Source organism: Barbus barbus (genome assembly GCF_936440315.1).
Source record: "Barbus barbus genome assembly, chromosome: 6".
NCBI classification, from domain to species: domain Eukaryota; kingdom Metazoa; phylum Chordata; class Actinopteri; order Cypriniformes; family Cyprinidae; genus Barbus; species Barbus barbus.
In genome coordinates, this window is record NC_136734.1 from 38,748,716 (window position 1) to 38,766,882 (window position 18,167).

At 36.5% G+C, this 18,167-nt stretch overlaps 1 protein-coding gene across 1 annotated transcript in view; it reads left to right on the top strand.

Annotated features, from left to right (window-relative positions):
* The window catches only part of LOC306871175 (polypeptide N-acetylgalactosaminyltransferase 9), an 83,521-nt gene that overhangs the window by 29,231 nt on the left and 36,123 nt on the right, over positions 1-18,167 (top strand). The window contains exon 4 of the mRNA XM_079418941.1: positions 2,700-2,874. Within this exon, the coding sequence (XP_079275067.1) occupies positions 2,700-2,874 (175 nt within the window). The remainder of the gene's footprint in view (positions 1-2,699; positions 2,875-18,167) is intronic.

Below are 18,167 nucleotides of genomic sequence, written 5' to 3' on the forward strand. Positions count from 1 at the left end.
TTTATTTGAGACTCCAGCTAATAAATGACATCTGGCTTTATCCCCAAAATCAAACTACACAATTAAAATCCTCATACGTTAGGCCAAATTCTGTGGATAAAATTAGCGTTCATCCCAAAATAATAATGTTAGCATCATTTACTCACCCTCATGTTGTTCCAAACCCATTTGCCACTTTCTTCTTTTAATTCTATGGAACACAAATTGATTTTTTTTTTTGTGGATGATCCCTGTTTTACTGAAGCCCAATGGCACACACACGTACACATGTGCATCCATGAGGAAAATGGCTTTCTTTAATTGCATTAATTGCTATTGCAGTGCCATACGCAGCCTTCACTAGTTATTGCATATGGTTGTGTATCAAGCCAGAGTTCTTGATATATGCAGATGAAAAATAAGTCCTCTTTGTTGATTAAATAAAGCAAAGCAATCCCTTTACCATAGCACATCTATCAGGATCAGCATGTATTTCAAATATTTTCATAACGCTCAATTTTGATCAGCTGTGTTCCAGAACTTATTTCTGCTTTTCTGTTCACATGATGGATGGATATTTGTTCTTCATTGATTGGTGAATGCTTATAAAATATTTCTGCCTCATGATTCTTAATTTCAATCTCATTTAGAACGCACCAGAGGGAATCCTATAACTTCTAACAGCACATTTGTGTGTGTGTGTGTGTGTGCGCGCGTGCTGTTTGACACACTGAACTGTGTTTTGTGCCCGCCCTAATATGGCCGTGTTATAATAACCGGAGCAGAGTTGACATTAAAAGCAGTCAGCGTGAATATAATTTATGAACATATTTATGTACTGCACTTTCGCATTATATTTAATATTTTACTTTTATTGGACTTCGGTGAATTTCATAAACTCTTAAGAAATGTTTCTAAAAAAATTGCATTTCACCCCAAAATCAAAAACAAGAAACAAAATTAAGTTGAGTAATTTAAATAATGTGTATATATCAGTATACATCATTGTAATATTAATTTTACTAAATTGAATTTATATTTATAATATTTGCTTATAATAGTAATGAGATTGTTTTTTTCACAACGCAATGTAAATTTAGGGGGAAAAGTGCAAATATTATGTTAAAATAAATGGTCATACTTGTTCTATGGCCTATGATATGATACAAATCACAGCTAAATTCGGTTGTCAGTTCACATTTTTGCGCTTAATCCTGTTCTGCACACACAGTGAGTGACAACTGCATTCTACGACTGAAAATTCAGGTAGTGACAACTATGCAGTGTGTACAGAACCAAACCCAACTAGTTGTTAATGACGTATTTAAACATGTATCAGAGTTTTATCTTTTCTGTATGTGCAGTGCAAGAAATCACATTTTAAATCATCAGTGTTGCCAGATCTTGCTTGGAAAATGACAACAGCAACAAATAAGAATAAGCCCATAATAAACTTAAATCCAAATGTTATTTTGGAAATAAGCCACATACCAAAATATAGTGAACTGCATCTGCCTACTTTATTAACTCCATAAACTGGAGCCCAAATAACCAGCCCAAAGGCGCTTGATAAGCATTGCTTATAATAAGAGGACATGGCAATTCTTCAAAATTCTAGCTTTCCAAACATAAAACATGACAGCTCTGTTGATGGTGGTTTAGTATTTAAATGCAAATTACTGAAACTTTACAGTATGTATGTGGCCTATGAGTCTTTATGGGCAAACATAAAACCATCTCACCTCTTATGTAAACTAATTTTAAATCACATTCTTGGGTGATTAAATCCAGTGTCAGTGTTTTCCATTGCACCGAAACACTGAAATGTTAATCGTTCTTCTGAGCTGATGAATGAGAGGGGAGGTAGTTGTGTGCATTAGTGCCTTAAAGAGTGCTCTGTTCCTCCTTATTCCTCTCCCCATAGAAACTAGAGCACTCAGCAACCTGCAGGAAAGAGCCCAAACACTCATCTATCTTCCTTGAGTGTGTGTATGTGTGTGTTTGTCTCTCTGAGTGTGTGCGTGTTCTCCTTGCACTCCATTTGTTTACCTCCCAGAGTTCTTATTGAATGAGGACAGATAGCTAACTCTGAGAGACTAAAGGAGTGGGGAGATTCAGGCAGATTTATTTACCATGTCATCTATAGTGCCACTAAAACCTTCTTTTTTCTTTTATGCTATTAAGTTTATCGTACAGAATTCAACACAAGCTAGTCTTTGAACCTGAATGCTTTTTATTTATTTATTTTTTCATTCAGAGTCATGAGCGAAAGGGGATACACTCTTAAAAATAAAGGTTCTAAAAGGGTGTTTTTTGTTTTTGCAGTGATGCCATAGAAGAGCTATTTTTGGTTCCACAAAGAACCTTTGAGTAAACAGTTCTTAAAAGAACCTCTTTTTTTTGTAAGTGTAAAAACATTTTAAAAATCTATAGAATCTTTTGAAAGATTCTATAGGTTCATTTCACTGTTTTTGTAGATTATTAGATGATCCTAAAAATGCAATATTTTTTGTTTTTGATGAAGTTATAAGATCAAAATCCATTAATAGTCAGTGCCTTCACAATAAAACCTGTGCATAAAAGTAACAAAAATAAAATGTGGCATGAAAAAGGGTTTCAATGTGACCTTCATATAATAAAAAGACAAATGTCGAAGTCCCTGTTATTGATGTAGGAGGTTTGGATTTTCTCCATTCACATGCTCTGTTTTTCTCTCGTAGTGGAGCTGAAGTTCAATCTGGATCATTACGTGAACAAGCGATATCCCGGCCTGGTGAAGATTGTGAGGAACAGTAAGAGAGAGGGACTCATACGGGCCAGGATCCACGGCTGGAACGCAGCCACTGCTCCTGTTGTGGGCTTCTTTGACGCCCACGTGGAGTTCAACACAGGCTGGTAAGTGGGATTCAGTCTTTTATTATTTTATAAGGCATTGTCTCGCCACTCAGAATATCACTGGCGTGCTTCACATGACAAAGGCTTGATTTAGCAGAGAATATTCATCGTGACATCAATGGTAGCTTTGACTTCGGTGAGGAAAACAGCCTGATGGATTTTTATCTAAAGCATCTGTCAAAAATGAACTGATAGATTAATGATCTCAGAAATGAATGAATGAGATGTGCCCCAAATTAAATAACCTTTTTACTCTCTGATGGTAATGGGCTTCCCTGCTGAGAAGTCTTTTTTTTTAAGCTGGTACATGCTGTTTAGTGTTGGTCTGGTTAGGAACCGGTGTACAAACTACAGTCCAGGTGGAAGAATAAAGCCATTGTTTGTTGCCCCCAAAAAACACAAAATGACTCCAATGCGCTGAGGCTTGCTGTACCCACCGCTCTCACAATCCTTAAATGAACTCAAGCATCCTTCATCTGTCACCTCCTTCAACTCGACAGCAATGAGTTCTCATTAAAACCTCCCATTAGAGTACTATGACCTCCATTTGGGAATTATGGATTAACCATTAATGAGCTTTTCCTCTTTGTTCCACAACATAAACATTTAATGGAGAGATGATCACTGAATGGGGCCAGGCGCATGATGCCAGATCTGCGGTCAGAAACACAGGAGATGCATACCTCATTTTGGAGCCAAAATTAAATTAGAGTTTCATTATCACTTCCCTCATGAAAAACTTGGATTGCTATTTCATTTAAATGTGTTTTCCTTCTCCGTGAGCTCCAAATTTCAAGGTGTGAAATGAAACGGTCGGAAATTAAATGCATTTTAGTTTTGTATTTAAAAGGGGTCGTATCATAATTTATTGTATTCCCCCTTAAGCATCCCTAACATTTAAAAGGTTTTTTAAATGTCAAAAACAGTCATTATTTTGTTTTTCGTGCCGATGTTCCACCCTCTTTCTGGCTTCGAATTCTGCTTTTAAGAAACACCCTCTTTAACATGTAAATCAAGCAGAAGTTTTGAAATTAGCTTGTGTTTTCACAGCACACCAATGCCATATATGTCAAAAAGATCAAGGAAAATGTGATTCCTCATCACCTCTTCAACATACTGTTAGCTCAAAAACAAAATCTCTTCTGAATCATAATGAACTCCTCTCCTCATGTCAGCACCGCCGTATTCCTTTAGCCATCACTTTAATATTGTCTGATTGACTCGGGACTTTAAATTCACTTAGCTTTTGCATTATATTCCCATGGACGAAAAAAAACACAAACATATTTGATGCATATTTGAGAACTTTTTTCTATTTATAAATGTTAAACTTTGAAGTAACTTGACATAACCACACTTACAAGCACAGCTTCAAAGGAAAGTTGATTTCATATTGGCAGTACACTGTGCTGGAGGTTTGACAATTAGCACTTTGATATATTAGTTTCAAAGCAAATGGAGACAACTAACAGAATTCCAAAGAGGCCAATTAGTTAATATATGAACTGGAAGCGAATCGGTCACAGAAACACTGAAGTATTTCATGTGTTAAGGACAACAGTTTTTAAAATTTAGCCTAAATTTCCTAAAAATAGAACTTGATAAGGGTTTTTGACATTTGTGAGTGAATTGTCCCTGTCACTAGGCGTTCATATAGTGTTGTGCCTTGAATACAATACTTAAATGCCATGCAGATTGTGCTCAGCTCAGATTTTGTAGCTGTGTTTTGCTGTTACTTAGTAATTTCTTTATTAAAACAGGAACTGAAACAACCCAGACGGAGTGTGCAGATAAACAGTGCTGTCAGTAAGTGCAGTTTATTCCTTGCTTAACGTTTTTGCCTTTCCCAGAAGGAGTAGATGGATGTTTCACAGGACAGTTGCTAAGTGGCACAAAAGTAGCTCCTCAAATATGATCACAAACCTCAATCCTCTTCACTAGAAAAAGGAAATAAAACTGTATGTCATGAGCTTCACGAAGCTCAGATTTATGGCAGGGCTGCTGTTCCGAATCCTCTTGTTTCTAAGGCCAACACACAAAGACATAACCTGGTGTATTGAGCGTAAAACCTGGACCCCTGGGCAATGGAAAAGATATTATGGTCTGACGAGTTATCTTTCAACCTCATACCTCCCGACAGAATTGGAAAATCTTTTCAACTCAAATCACTGTTGCCATCTTTTATGCACAGAGGGGATCAGTAATATTATAGGCGGTCGTTTTCTGGAAGTCATGTTGTGCATGCTACTGCGATGGCCAAGGGATAGTTTTTTATATAGTAGCTATATAGGTTTTGAAAGAAGTTTCCTATGCTCACAAAGGCTGCAATTATTTTTTTTATTTAATTTTTTTGCAAATACAGTAAAACAGCATTAATGTGAAATATTGTTACATTTTAAAATACCTGTTTTTAATTTGAATATTTTATAAAATGCAATTTATTCCTGTTATGACTGCTGATTTTCAGCAACCATGACTCCAGTCCAATCATGTGACCCTGAAGACTGGAGTAAAGGCTTTTGAAAATTCATGTTTTAAAATATGAAAACAACTTATTTTATACTGTAAAATGTTTACAATATAAGTGTTCTGTATCAAATAAATGCAGAGACGTCTTTCACTTTCTATCTTACAGACCGCTAACTTTTGAATGCTAGTGTATGCATCTACTTAGAATTATACACGTTCTGTGTTATATTTCATGGACAAGTAATATAAGTTTTGATTATAGCAGATTTTGGCATGGGTGAATTTTGCAGTCACTAAGCATAGAGTTGCATATGTGTAATTTAGTTTGTCGTCTGTATGTGCTAGCTTGTGAATTATATAATTTTCTAAAGGTGTTTCAGTCTTCAGTGTGAGTGACACTTGTGGACAGCACATAACAAATTATACCACAGCCTGTAATTCCACCCTAATTTGAGCTTGTCGGCCTGTCAGATTCAAGATGTATTGTGTGTGTGTGTGTGAGTGTGTGTGGCATGAAGTTACAGTATACAGCCAGTCCAGTGGGTCATAAATTGCACCTACTGTGCCTTACACAAAACCTTTTCTTCAGCAAAGAACGCAGTGTTCTAAATTCATTCATTATTCATGACTTGAGGCAAAGTTGAATTGGAATGACAACAATAAAACCATGTAAAACTTTTCAAACCAGACATTGTCAAGCCAGCATTCAAAGTTTGCCTTGCCAAATGAGCTTTTCTAGTTAAAATGACAGTTTTAAAGCATTTTACTGGGAGAACATAGAAGGCCCAACCATTGATCATTGGTTGAAAGATCTGTCACACTACAGTATATTGCATTGGAAAGAATAAGCTACAGTATAAAGGGCCAACTGAAGGACTACTATAAAATTTGGAATCTGTTTATACAGATTCTGGAAAATAAGCAAATATCGGCACAGGCAATGATAGATGCCTCTGACTTTACTGGCTGATATGTATGTGTATATATGTATATATATATATATGTGGCAGGTTTAGTTTCTTAATCTTTTCGTAATGTTTGGGTATATCCCCGATGGCAAGACACTCCCACTGGGGCCGTTGCGTAGTATCATTGAGTTTGTTTCGTAAGCCATCACTGTCTAAAGATGTTTACCATTAGGAGTGGGTGCGTGGAGTGGCAAGCGCAGTTCATGTAGAGTCTGCTGTAGCTTATGAATTTCTTCTCGGAGGTAAGAAGTTTATTTTGGGTTTTAAAAGGGGGAATTCATTATTGAAATTGAAATTTGTTTTTATATTTGTGTTTTAGGTGTGGCCTGAGAACGCTAGCTGTTGTTTTCTTATCCCTGTATTCATGACCGCTGTTCGTACCAGTTTCATTTAATGTTGTTTTTAGTTGGTGTTTTACGAATTTCATATTGCTGTGCTATATATTGATGCATTCTGTTCCGCGGCCTGGCGTGCACCGCTGACTGCATGATCGTCACGGTGAAGCATCGTGCTCCACCGAGGTTCCATAAGATTATTTTGCCCAATTGATTTGTGTGATGATGCGAGGAAATTCTGGATATGTTTGTCTTTTTTATGTAAGTTTATTAAAGTAATCTATGTGTATCCTGTTTAGCTAGAACAGTTTGCTCGATTTTTAAACATTATACGTATAAATATCCACAGGTGAATGCCGGTTGAGCCGTAATACTGAAGCTTAACAGAAGGGGAGTGTGTATTTTTGTTGTTGTTATCTTTGTCACTTGCTTTATGAATTTGTAGACACCGTTTTGCTGTGGGGTTTGTCCCTTCTGTGACCGCAGGGTCTGTTATGGTCTCTTTTTAACTGTGGGTATTTAAATGGTAAACTGTTGATGAGACTTTTTAAATTTGAATAATCTTTTTGATTTGTGATTCATCCCTTGGTGTGAAATAAACGTGTTATTTTTGGTAAGTCACGTCTCTGTCTTTGATCCAACCCGAACCAGCAGGGTCCTTCATATTGTTGTAACTTTTGGGTTTCATATTTTTGGGGTAACTGTTTATTTTATTCTTTTCCTGGGTGCTAACCTAGGTGGCGTAGTCGGGTTTCTTTTTAATATTTTAAGCCAAGGGTTACATATGTGTGTATTTGAAAATATGTGGATATGTTGTTAACTTCTTTACCTGTGTAATTGAATTTTTGGATGGTGGAGGAGTTAAAATATATATATATATATATATATATATATATATATATATATATATAATGTATATATATATATGTATTTTCTCTCTATATTTTCATTTCATCTTCCCCTTTCTTTTAATAATGTTAAACTTATTTTGTATGCTTTTTAATTAATTTTAATTGCACTTCCTTACAGTATGAATTGCTTCAATTAAAATTAAGCTATTTAGTTCGGAATATCACACCACCTTGTTTTATGCACATTTTGTGAATTGTATTTGCCTCTTGGTGTTTCTTTTTATAATTTTTCAGCTGCCTGAAATGAACGAGATCTACCTTTGCATTCCTAGTCACAATCGGTGTGTATTTCAGTATGCATTGTACATACATGCCTGTATTAAAGTATCAGGCTCCTGACAGAATTTCATTATTTATAAAACAAGTTTAACCTTTATAGAGTGGCCTAGCACAGTGTCTGGTGGTGGACTGGCAGAATTAGCTGCGTTTGCATGAATAAAGGAGAAGGCCTCTTGTGAGCATTATTGATTATTCATGACTTAGATCTTTTATCATCTGCTGCTGAATTCTAAAATGCTTTGTGTGTGTGTGTGCGTCATTAGATGTTTGACTGATTATTGTTGTGCCCTCATTTGTAGGCCACCTTTTGTTTTTTTTTGTTTTTCCTAAAAGTATGTCCAACCTTCCCCTGCTGTAACCTTTTGCCCTGTGTCCTATTCTTCCAGTCCCCATTGTTCACCGTTGTATTTGACATGCTGATTCTCTGATCTCTCATCTCTACGCCTCCCTCTCTTGATCTCTATCTCTCACACCTTTTCTCTCTCCTTCAATTTCTTCTCTGCCTCAGGATTCTGAGGAACTCTGTTTGATTTAAAGGGAGAAACACAGTGATACATTAGAGAATCTGAAATTCATTATAAATGTGGTTATAGCAACAACAAAAATATCATAAAGTCCTGTAGGTCTATGTCCCACAACAGTATGAACAAGCGTGCAGTAGTTGTTTATCGGCTTCTTCTGTGAGTGTAATACTTTGATCTTTTGATATGTTTTTAAAGCTGAGGTGTGTAATTTTTTCAGTTTTAAAAATACTTTATGTCCCATTTTAGTGTGCTGAACGGTGAGTAAGCCATTCTAAGGTTGATTTCATGAAGACTGTAAACACTGAGTTGTCACGCAGCTCTTTTCCGTATGGTTTAGAGTTTGAAGCGGGACCAAATAATGGAAATGGGGTGGTAGGAGTGTTTGGAAGACCTGCAAAAAATCCTGAAGATCATTATTTTTGCTCTTCCCTTTGGTCCTATAAGTGGCACACATTACACACTTCAGCTTTATTGATTTTGTCTTTTGCTGTGGGTGTGTGTGTTTATGTGGTTTATGAGGACACACATTTGTATAATGACATGGGTATGACAGAGGTATTACAATATGAAGGTGGTTTATGAGGACATGTCTCCGTAATTCAAAAGGCTTAAAAAACATACTAAATGGTGTTTTTTTGAAAATCTAAAAATGCACAAAGTCTCCTGTGAGGGCTAAGTTTATGTGTAGGGTTGGTGTAGGGCAATAGCACACACAGTTTGTTCAGTATAAAAACCATTACGCCTATGGAGAGTCCCCATAAACCACAAAAACCAACGTGTGTGTGTGTGTGTGTGTGTGTGTGTGTGTGTGTGTGTGGGGGGGAAGGTTTTCCGTAAATTGTGAAGCCCAAACATCCCCAAGAGGAAGATAAAACCTGAAATCATCTGTATTGTAGGAACCAGACAAGTTTTAGGGGACAGAACATATCACCAGTTCCTCACTAATATAGTAAAACAAATGTGTGTGTGTGTGTGTGCACGCGTGTACACAGAAGTTATGGCAATTTAGGCTTTTAATTTCATCTTTCAAATTCCTTATAATGATTTATTGTCCTTTCATGTACAAGAGCACTGAAAGCTCCCAGAGATTATTGTTGAATTGGATGTAAATTGTGTACAGCAGGCCATTTGTATGCTTTCACCTTTGCTTCAATGGATGTGATAACTGAAGCCATAAATAGATTCATAAACAAAGGTGCCAAAACATCCTATTCTTCATATTATGGCAATACAGGATGGCAGAGACTGATTACTGAGATGGATTATGTGGGCCAGAATGTGACCTTGTTGAAGTTGCTGGACTTGGCTGCAAGAAGTGTGTGTGTGTGTCAGAAAACGTGTGTTTTAGCTGACTGTTAGATGTGTGTGTTGCAGTGATACAATGTAAAATTGAAGTTCACTTAATTTATTTGTGTTGGGACTGCATGAATCCTTTTTGTTGCATTGAATTGTATAACTAAGCAAAGGCAAAGTCCTGCTAGACTTGTATTCAGTTATGTTGGACATTTAAAAGAGTCTCTGTTGTAGTTTTTGTAGTTAACATTGTGCTGAAGAGTAGAGCTTATGGTTCGGTTGTAGGATGTTTATGGCTTTGTTGCTTCCCTGTGGTAATGATTGTGCATGGACAAACTACAAATGCATTTCTGAAATTAAGATTAGTTTAAACACATGCCTTATAAAAAATTCGAAAATCAAAAAAGTATGTACTTATTTACTTAATTTACTTAGTGAAAAACGGAATGCTAGTGAAAAATGGCATCTGTCTGTTCCAATCTCAATAATTGCAGTGAATGGTGCCTCTGTCTCTGAATCTGAAAAAAAAGTATCCATGCATCTCAAAACTACTCCACACGGCTCCAGGGTGTTAATAAAGGACCTTTGAAGCGAAATGATGCGTTAGTTTAAGAAAAATGTTGTTTCTTAAAACTTTATAAACCGTTTAGTACAGCTTCCGGTCTCTCAAGCAGGCGCATTCCCGACAAGGCAGTCAAGCGTATGACGTAGCGCCGCGAAAGGTACAATGTAAGCTCCGGGGAGAAGCGCATAGTCTCGTGAGAGTAAGCTCCTGAAAGAAGCGTGTAGTCTCGTGAGAGTAAGCTCCTGAAAGAAGCGTGTAGTCTCGTGAGAGTAAGCTCCTGAAAGAAGCGTGTAGTCTCGTGAGAGTAAGCTCCTGAAAGAAGTGTGTAGTCTCGTGAGAGTAAGCTCCTGAAAGAAGCGTGTAGTCTCGTGAGAGTAAGCTCCTGAAAGAAGTGTGTAGTCTCGTCGTGAGAGTAATCTCCTGAAAGAAGCGCGTAGTCTCGCGAGAGTAATCTCCTGAAAGAAGCGCGTAGTCTCGCGAGAGTAAGCTCCTGAAACAAGCGCGTAGTCTCGCGAGAGTAAGCTCATGAATGAAGTGTGTAGTCTCACGAGAGTAAGCTCATGAATGAAGCGCGTAGTCTCGCGAGAGTAAGCTCATGAAACAAGCATGTAGTCTCGTGAGAGTAAGCTCATGAAAGAAGTGTGTAGTCTCACGAGAGTAAACTCCTGGGAGAGAGTGACGAACATGGAAGCACAGAGGAGAAATTAAAACAAATCGCCTGTCCATTCAATTTTATTCCAATTATGCAAAAAACTCAGAGGAAGTTAAATCAATGGCTTTCAAGAGATTTATCATTAAGAGGGAGAGTTTTGATTTCCAAATTTCCAAAACAGAGGGTATATCTCGACTAACTTATACAGCTATCGCTCTTCAGGTTGATGATAAAATTTCATGACTTGAAGGAAAAAGGAGATTGATAAAATGTTTTTTAATTTTGTTTGGAAAAATAGGATACATCATATTAGGAAAGCAGTTTTAATGAACTCATATGAAAATGGTGGTCTCAATTTCCTTGACTTCTCTATACTAAACAATACTTTTAAGATCAACTATATTAGACAACTTGTTAATTACCCAACCTCTGTTTGGAATATGATTCCCCTTCATATTTTATCTAGTCTGGGTGGCATAAAGTTTATTCTTGTATGCAATTTTGATATTAAAATATCTGTGACACTTTCGGCACTTCATCGTCAAGCTTTTCTTGCGTGGAATTTGATTTACAAACATAATTTTTCACCACACCATTACTTTATTTGGAATAATAAGGACATTTTATATAAACAAAAGTCTATTTTTTTTTTTTTTTTTTACTGGTTCGAAATAACATTGTTTTGGTAGACCAGTTATTTAATTCAGATGGTCTTCTTTTTACATATGAGGAATTCTTAGCAAAATATAAAGGAATTCACAACTGTTTTTGGTGCTGTCTCTCCTAAAATATATATGTTGTTTAAACAGCAAAAAAGATAAAATTTTCAGCAATTCCCACAACTCTCACCCAATCCCTCCCCTATAGGTAAAATATGTTTTATTTATTCCTATCATTGTAATAATTATAACGGATCAATAAGAGCCCTTTCCCAGAAGGATGTTGCTTCGAAATCAAATGCAATTGTATATTGGAATCAATTTTTGAGTGATGTTGACTGGAAAAAAGTCTGGCTGCTGCCCAATCGCTATCTCTTAACAAACAAGGTTAAAGAGATCTCTTTTAAACTCCTTCACAGAATATACCCTGCTAAACTTTATTAAACTAAATTTAAAAAAAAAGATATAGATGTAGGATGTAGCTTTTGCAAACAGAAGCCAGAGACAACTGTTCATTTATTTTGGCACTGCCCTTATGTGTCTCTTTTGACCACATTAATTTTAAACAGATAGATAGATAGTAGGGGTGGCACGGTTCGCGGAAAAAAACCGAACCGCACGGTTCTCCACACACGGTTCGGCACGCGCTAGGACCGCGGTTCAACTGAATTCTGACAATGCATGTGGTTTGTTATAAATAACACGTAAAACAAATAGGGTTCGGCTAATGTATGTTTCTGTTAATGGATGCGCATTCTGGCTTCCCAGTACATTATAACAACAGCGATGAGAAAGAAAAAAAAAATAATAAGTGGACAAATCATTCACTCTTGTTCAATGCGAGTGCCGTATGCTGGAATATGAGCATTTATTCCGTCATCACCCGGGTGCTGATAGCGCGCGCACAGGTGAGACCTGAACAGCACACGTTGATATCGGTGTTTAGACTAAAGTCATGTAAGCTTTGCCAGCTCAAATATTTAAGAGCCAGAGGACGCGAGCTCGCGCGCGCAGTGAGAAGATTTGTGCGTGCGCTCATCAGAAGCGCACAAACCTGCGCCTCAGAACGCGCGCAAATATGAAGCTCTCTCTGAAGTATTGTGTTTTAATGGATAAATTCACACAAAATTCTGTCAAAATGCCCGTCTTGGTAAGTATCCTATAGCAGACATAGCCGGCTGGGCGTACAGTATCAGTGCTTTCTCTTAAAGTGACAGTTAATATTAAATAAACAGCAACAACAAAGAAATCACTCACTGCTCTTGATTGAATCGCTTTTGTAACTTTAATAAAGAGTAATCTTTAATTTATACAGTCAAATATGCAATGCTGTTTTACCTTTGATTACTTTAATCGTACTTCAATTTCTATACCTAAAAAAACCCCTGAAAATCACTGATTATTTTATTTGTATCTTTACTCTATTGTATTTTTATTTGTGCTGTTGCTTGTAGTTAAAGGTCTGCTTTTATTTGTGTACACTCACAATGAAAACAAAACAGATTTTATATATATAACATGTAATAATATTTAGTATTTTCACATCAAAATAAAAGAAACTGAGCAAAGTAGATGTCTTTTTTTTCCCTGTTGTACCGAAATTGTATCGAACCGTGACCCCCGAACCGAGGTACGTACCGAACCGTGACATCTGTGTACCGTGCCACCCCTAATAGATAGATAGATAGATAGATAGATAGATAGATAGATAGATAGATAGATAGATAGATAGATAGATAGATAGATAGATAGATAGATAGATAGATAGATAGATAGATAGATAGATGGAAATACCTTGTGTTTCTGTGGCTGACTAGTGAAGAGTGATATAAGGGTCTTTCAACAGATCTGGGTTGTGTAGTAATTAGATTTACTGAATGGGTCGTCACTTAAAGACTGACTTCTATTCACTCTGACCTCAGTGTCTCAATGAAAACATTAATCAATACATAGCTTTCACTGGGCTGATCTCTCCAGGAGCCCTCATGAACATTTCAACCAAACCTCCAAGGATTCATGGCCTCGTTCCTCCCAATGAAAGCCTTTCTGTATACCATTCAGTTACACTATTGGAATCACCTTTCGATTGCATAATCAATAGTTTTTCAGATGTTTACTTTAGCTCAGGAAGTGAATCTCAGGAAGGCAGTGGCTATTTGCACTAAGTGAAAATAGCTGTATTTTTTAACGATATGTTATTTACACTAAGTGCAAATAGCTATAGATTCTATTTACACTGTTAAAATAGCAAGATTTTCTGCTATTTATACTACTTATTGCAAATAGTGGCAATTATCTGCACCTCAGTATTGTAGTGTAGTTCGGTCCGATATCAATCACATCTATGGAAGCATTGGTATGAGTGCCTTTTAAGACTTTTGTGAAAAATGTGTGTATTTTATAGGTTTATCTAAATGTTTTTTTTTTTTTTTTGTGTTGTATGTCCTACTATTGGGCCTAGAGCCTGTAATAAAGATTATATATGTAGTACATTGTAAAACAGTACGCAATAATAACGTACTGAGTGTAAATTATAATTTTAATTCAAATTTATTAAATGGATGCCACCTTATTGGGACAATAAAACCCTCCCTACACCTACCCTAACCCTACCCGATACTTTATTTTCAACTTTTTGATTATTTCCTTCATTTTTATTGAAAATAAATGCCTTTCTGATGCGATATGAGATTTGAAAAGGGAGAAAAAAATGTTTGGCAAAAGGTGGGATCGAACTAGGGTCAATCGCGTCAAAAAGCATGCACCTTACCATCTATACCACTGAAACAGATGTTGAACCAACTTCTGTTTTTATTGTTGACTAACCCAATCACACGTTAGTGGGCAGAGTTAGTGTAAATAGCCTTTGCCAACAAGATGGGCTATTTGCACTTAGTGTAAATAGACACTCCGTAAAAGGAATTCAAATTTGTCATTCAGCTGGCACTTTTATCCCAAACAACTCACAGTACAGTTATTACATGAACAATGAGAGGTTAATTGTTTGTTGCTGAAGGGTACATGATCGTAGTTTATGGATTTCTCTTTGTACAGGGTCAGATCAGATCGAATCGTTAACCACTAGGCTACATCACTAACAGTTTTAAAATGAATTTAAAACCGTGGTTCACTAAATGGTTTAATTATTTGTATCTGGAGCCATGTCTGGAACTGTTTCAGTATTTTGTGTGTAGGCACACACTAATTTGCGCTAAAGAACCAAGGTAAGAAATCAAGTGAAAGCTAATGGAAACATGGAAAAGGAGTGTGAATTAGAAGTGTTCTGTTTTTATTGAAACAGATGTTGACATGCATACCATCCGTATGTGTTAAAAGAAGAAATGAGTGTGTGATGTTGGTAAAATATGTCAGTATGCTTTTGTTGGTGCCTTTTTAGAGCCTTTGTGATATTGTCAGAACTAAAGACCTGTGCAGTTTTATATTAGTTTGCATGCACCGTTGAAGACTTTCTGGAGCTGCTTTACATAATTGTTGATTCACCTTTTACCACACTAATCTACTGGAAGCTGATGAAGAATTTCAGATTAAATATTTGAAATGATTAGAGCTAATGAAGTATGAGGGATGAGCATTTCTGAAGTTAGTGCGAGAGCACAATTCCCAGAAAGCGCCAATGGGAGGGGAAATTTCTACAGGTGATTTACTAACAACATGCAAATTAAAGAACACAGGCGCAACATCTCATTTACATATCGACCAACGCAATATACCAAGCGCAGTGCAAAATTAGTGTAATCGCAAGTCAATAATAAATAAAGAAGCCACAGTACATTGAAAAGAGGCCAAAAAATGAAGGTTTGCTAGAAGTTTTGATAGAGTTGGTATTGCGTGACTCCTAGTTGAGGGTTTCAAGTCATCTTGTATTTTCTGAAGCAAGTTAAAAATATCATGGCTTGGCAAATGATATTTTCGGATAATGTGTTCTTCTGGCATTACAAATAAATTCATTTGTGTGGAAAATCCCTCTCCCTTCTAACACGCGCTCTGTTCTCTGTGGTGCCTCCTCCTAGCAACAACATTTTGCAGGCATTTCAAGCGCAAAGCAGTTTACGACATGCTTTTTTTGCAAACGTTAGTAAAATGCGTTGCGTGATTCATTTGAATACTCTCCTCCCATAACTTTTGCATCTGTACAAATGCATATTCAACTTCTACAAATGCATATTCAATAAGGTCAAGCACAAAAATAACTGTCCACGCCTTTTAGCGCTAATTTTTCACTGCGCGTCTTTAGTAAATCCTGACAGTACTGTTTTAACGCTAAAAGACAGTTTGCGCTGGTGCAAGCTATTAGTAAAACTGGCCCTTATTGTGTAAAATAAAATGTGTTAAAACGGTTAGTTCTGGTCCTTGATTCTGATTGGTTGAGTCATGTTTGCTTCACTGGAGAAATACCTGTTGTTGCTGCTGCCCAAGCCATTGGTCCTGTTGCATTAATTCTTCAGGTATTAAAAGCAGGGAATGTGTCGTATCAGTTATATCCATTACTTCTGTATTCTGAATCTTGCATTCAATGATGACACACAAACCAGGATGAAGATGAGGGAGCTGACTTTGAGAGAAAAGCAAACAATTTGGATGCTAAAAGAAAAGAGGAAGTCAATTAGAGCTCTAGCAAAAACAAAGGGCATGGAGAAATCAAGAGTTTGGAAACCACCAGCGACACCAGCAACCAACAACAACCTGATCGGCTGAGAAAACAACATGATGACAGACAAATCATAAAAGCTGTGAAAATGTCCTCAGGAGATTTTGACACAGAATTACAGATGCTACACAGCAAGATGCAAACCTCTGACCAGCACCAAAAATAGAAAGGCAATATTAGAGTTGAGTCAGTAGAGTTTTGGAACTGTGTTTATGGACCAATGAGACATAGATGAACCTTTATCTAAGTGATGGGAAAGCAAAAATGTGGAGAAAAAAAGGGAACTGCAATGATCCCAAGCATACAGCCTCATCTGTAAAGCATGGTGGAGGTGGTGTCATGGCATGGGCATAACTCTAAAAGTGCTGCTCTTTTTATTTGGTAAAACATGTATGTGTTGAAATTGTCAATAATAAAATGTGACATTCTGTAGTTTTGTCTCATATTCATCTTATTTGCAAATGCCTTGACTCCACAGCCAACAGAGCAATTTTGTCTTTACTGTTCCAATACTTATGGAGGGCACTGTGTGTGTGTATATATATATATATATATATATATATATATATATATATGCCATTTGACAACTGTTACAATGCAACAGGTTACAAGGGAACATTTTTTCTTTCTCCTAACGTAAGGTATATTAGAGAGCCCATGGAGGTGAGCTTCCTTGGCTCTGTGTTGCCACGGATTGTAAAGCGGCTGGCACTGAGACGATCTACACCAACCGCTGCTTGCGAAGCACGACTATACAAAAACTCTCTGATGCCAGCCTAGCGCCGAGAGAATTCATGTCGGTGAGGGGGCATAAATGTGATTCGTCCTTGCAATCGTATTGGCGCTCTAACGACAATGAGAGAAGACGCTGGATCCTTGCCTCTGGCATGCACAAATAAAGCTAAAATTAATTCTGTACAGAATCAGAAACTCCTCTTTCAGCAAAGAGGAGCGCAAACATATTTGATCGATTCTTCAACAATTGCACAATATAAATGTTGATTTATAAAATAGGCGAATATTGATCGATAAAAAATAAATACCCAAGTCTTAAAGCATGTTTTCCACTCTGTCTTTGTTTCTGCACCACTTTGTTGCAATATTATAGCATTTATATAGCACTTTATCTAGCTACGTATATGGAATAAGCAATAAGCCCCGTGAAGTTGCAGTTTACAGTGAATTTATAACAGCTAAGGGGTTTTTAGGCAATCAGCTCCATATCGTGCCTAATAACACCCCTGTTATAAATTCCTATAAACCATGCCTTCACAGGGATTATTGCTTTAATATATGCTGCACACTGTATTTTAGCATGGTTAAGGCTTGTTTGTTTGTGATGTTTTTGGAAAATGCATTGCCACCAAAGTATCTGAACCTGAGAAAAAATCTTAATTTCATTGCATTAGCTACAAAATATCAATATATTGCTTTGGCTATAAAATATCAAACCAATTCTCTTCTGCAGAGAGAACTAAGTTTTCTGAGCCACTTTATCAATTATTTTAACCAATTGGTCTTCATACTGTACATCCACCAGGGCATTCTTCATGGATATACAGTATAATTTCCTAGCAGAGTAATTCATTATATTCCACAATGTTATGCTATACTACTTTAAAATAAATGCCACTATTTTTTTTTTTTTTTTCATATAATGCTAATTAATTTATACATTTTTAATTTTGGCTGAAAAAACTAATATTTTGGGGCTGCTGTATATTTTATAATACTATTTATTTATTGTTTATTTGTTTTTTGTTTGCTTCTTTCTTTCTTTCTTTCTTTCTATTTTGATCACTTATGTGTATTTTGATCACTTTATGTTTTGGTCATATTGACCTATCATATTGCCTAAACTTCAGTTTGGACCAGCTGGCAGTCAAAAATCTGGCTATCTGGACCCATAATCCTGTCTTAAATTATTTTAATCATTAGTCAGATACTTTGCTTATTTTAAATGATAGAC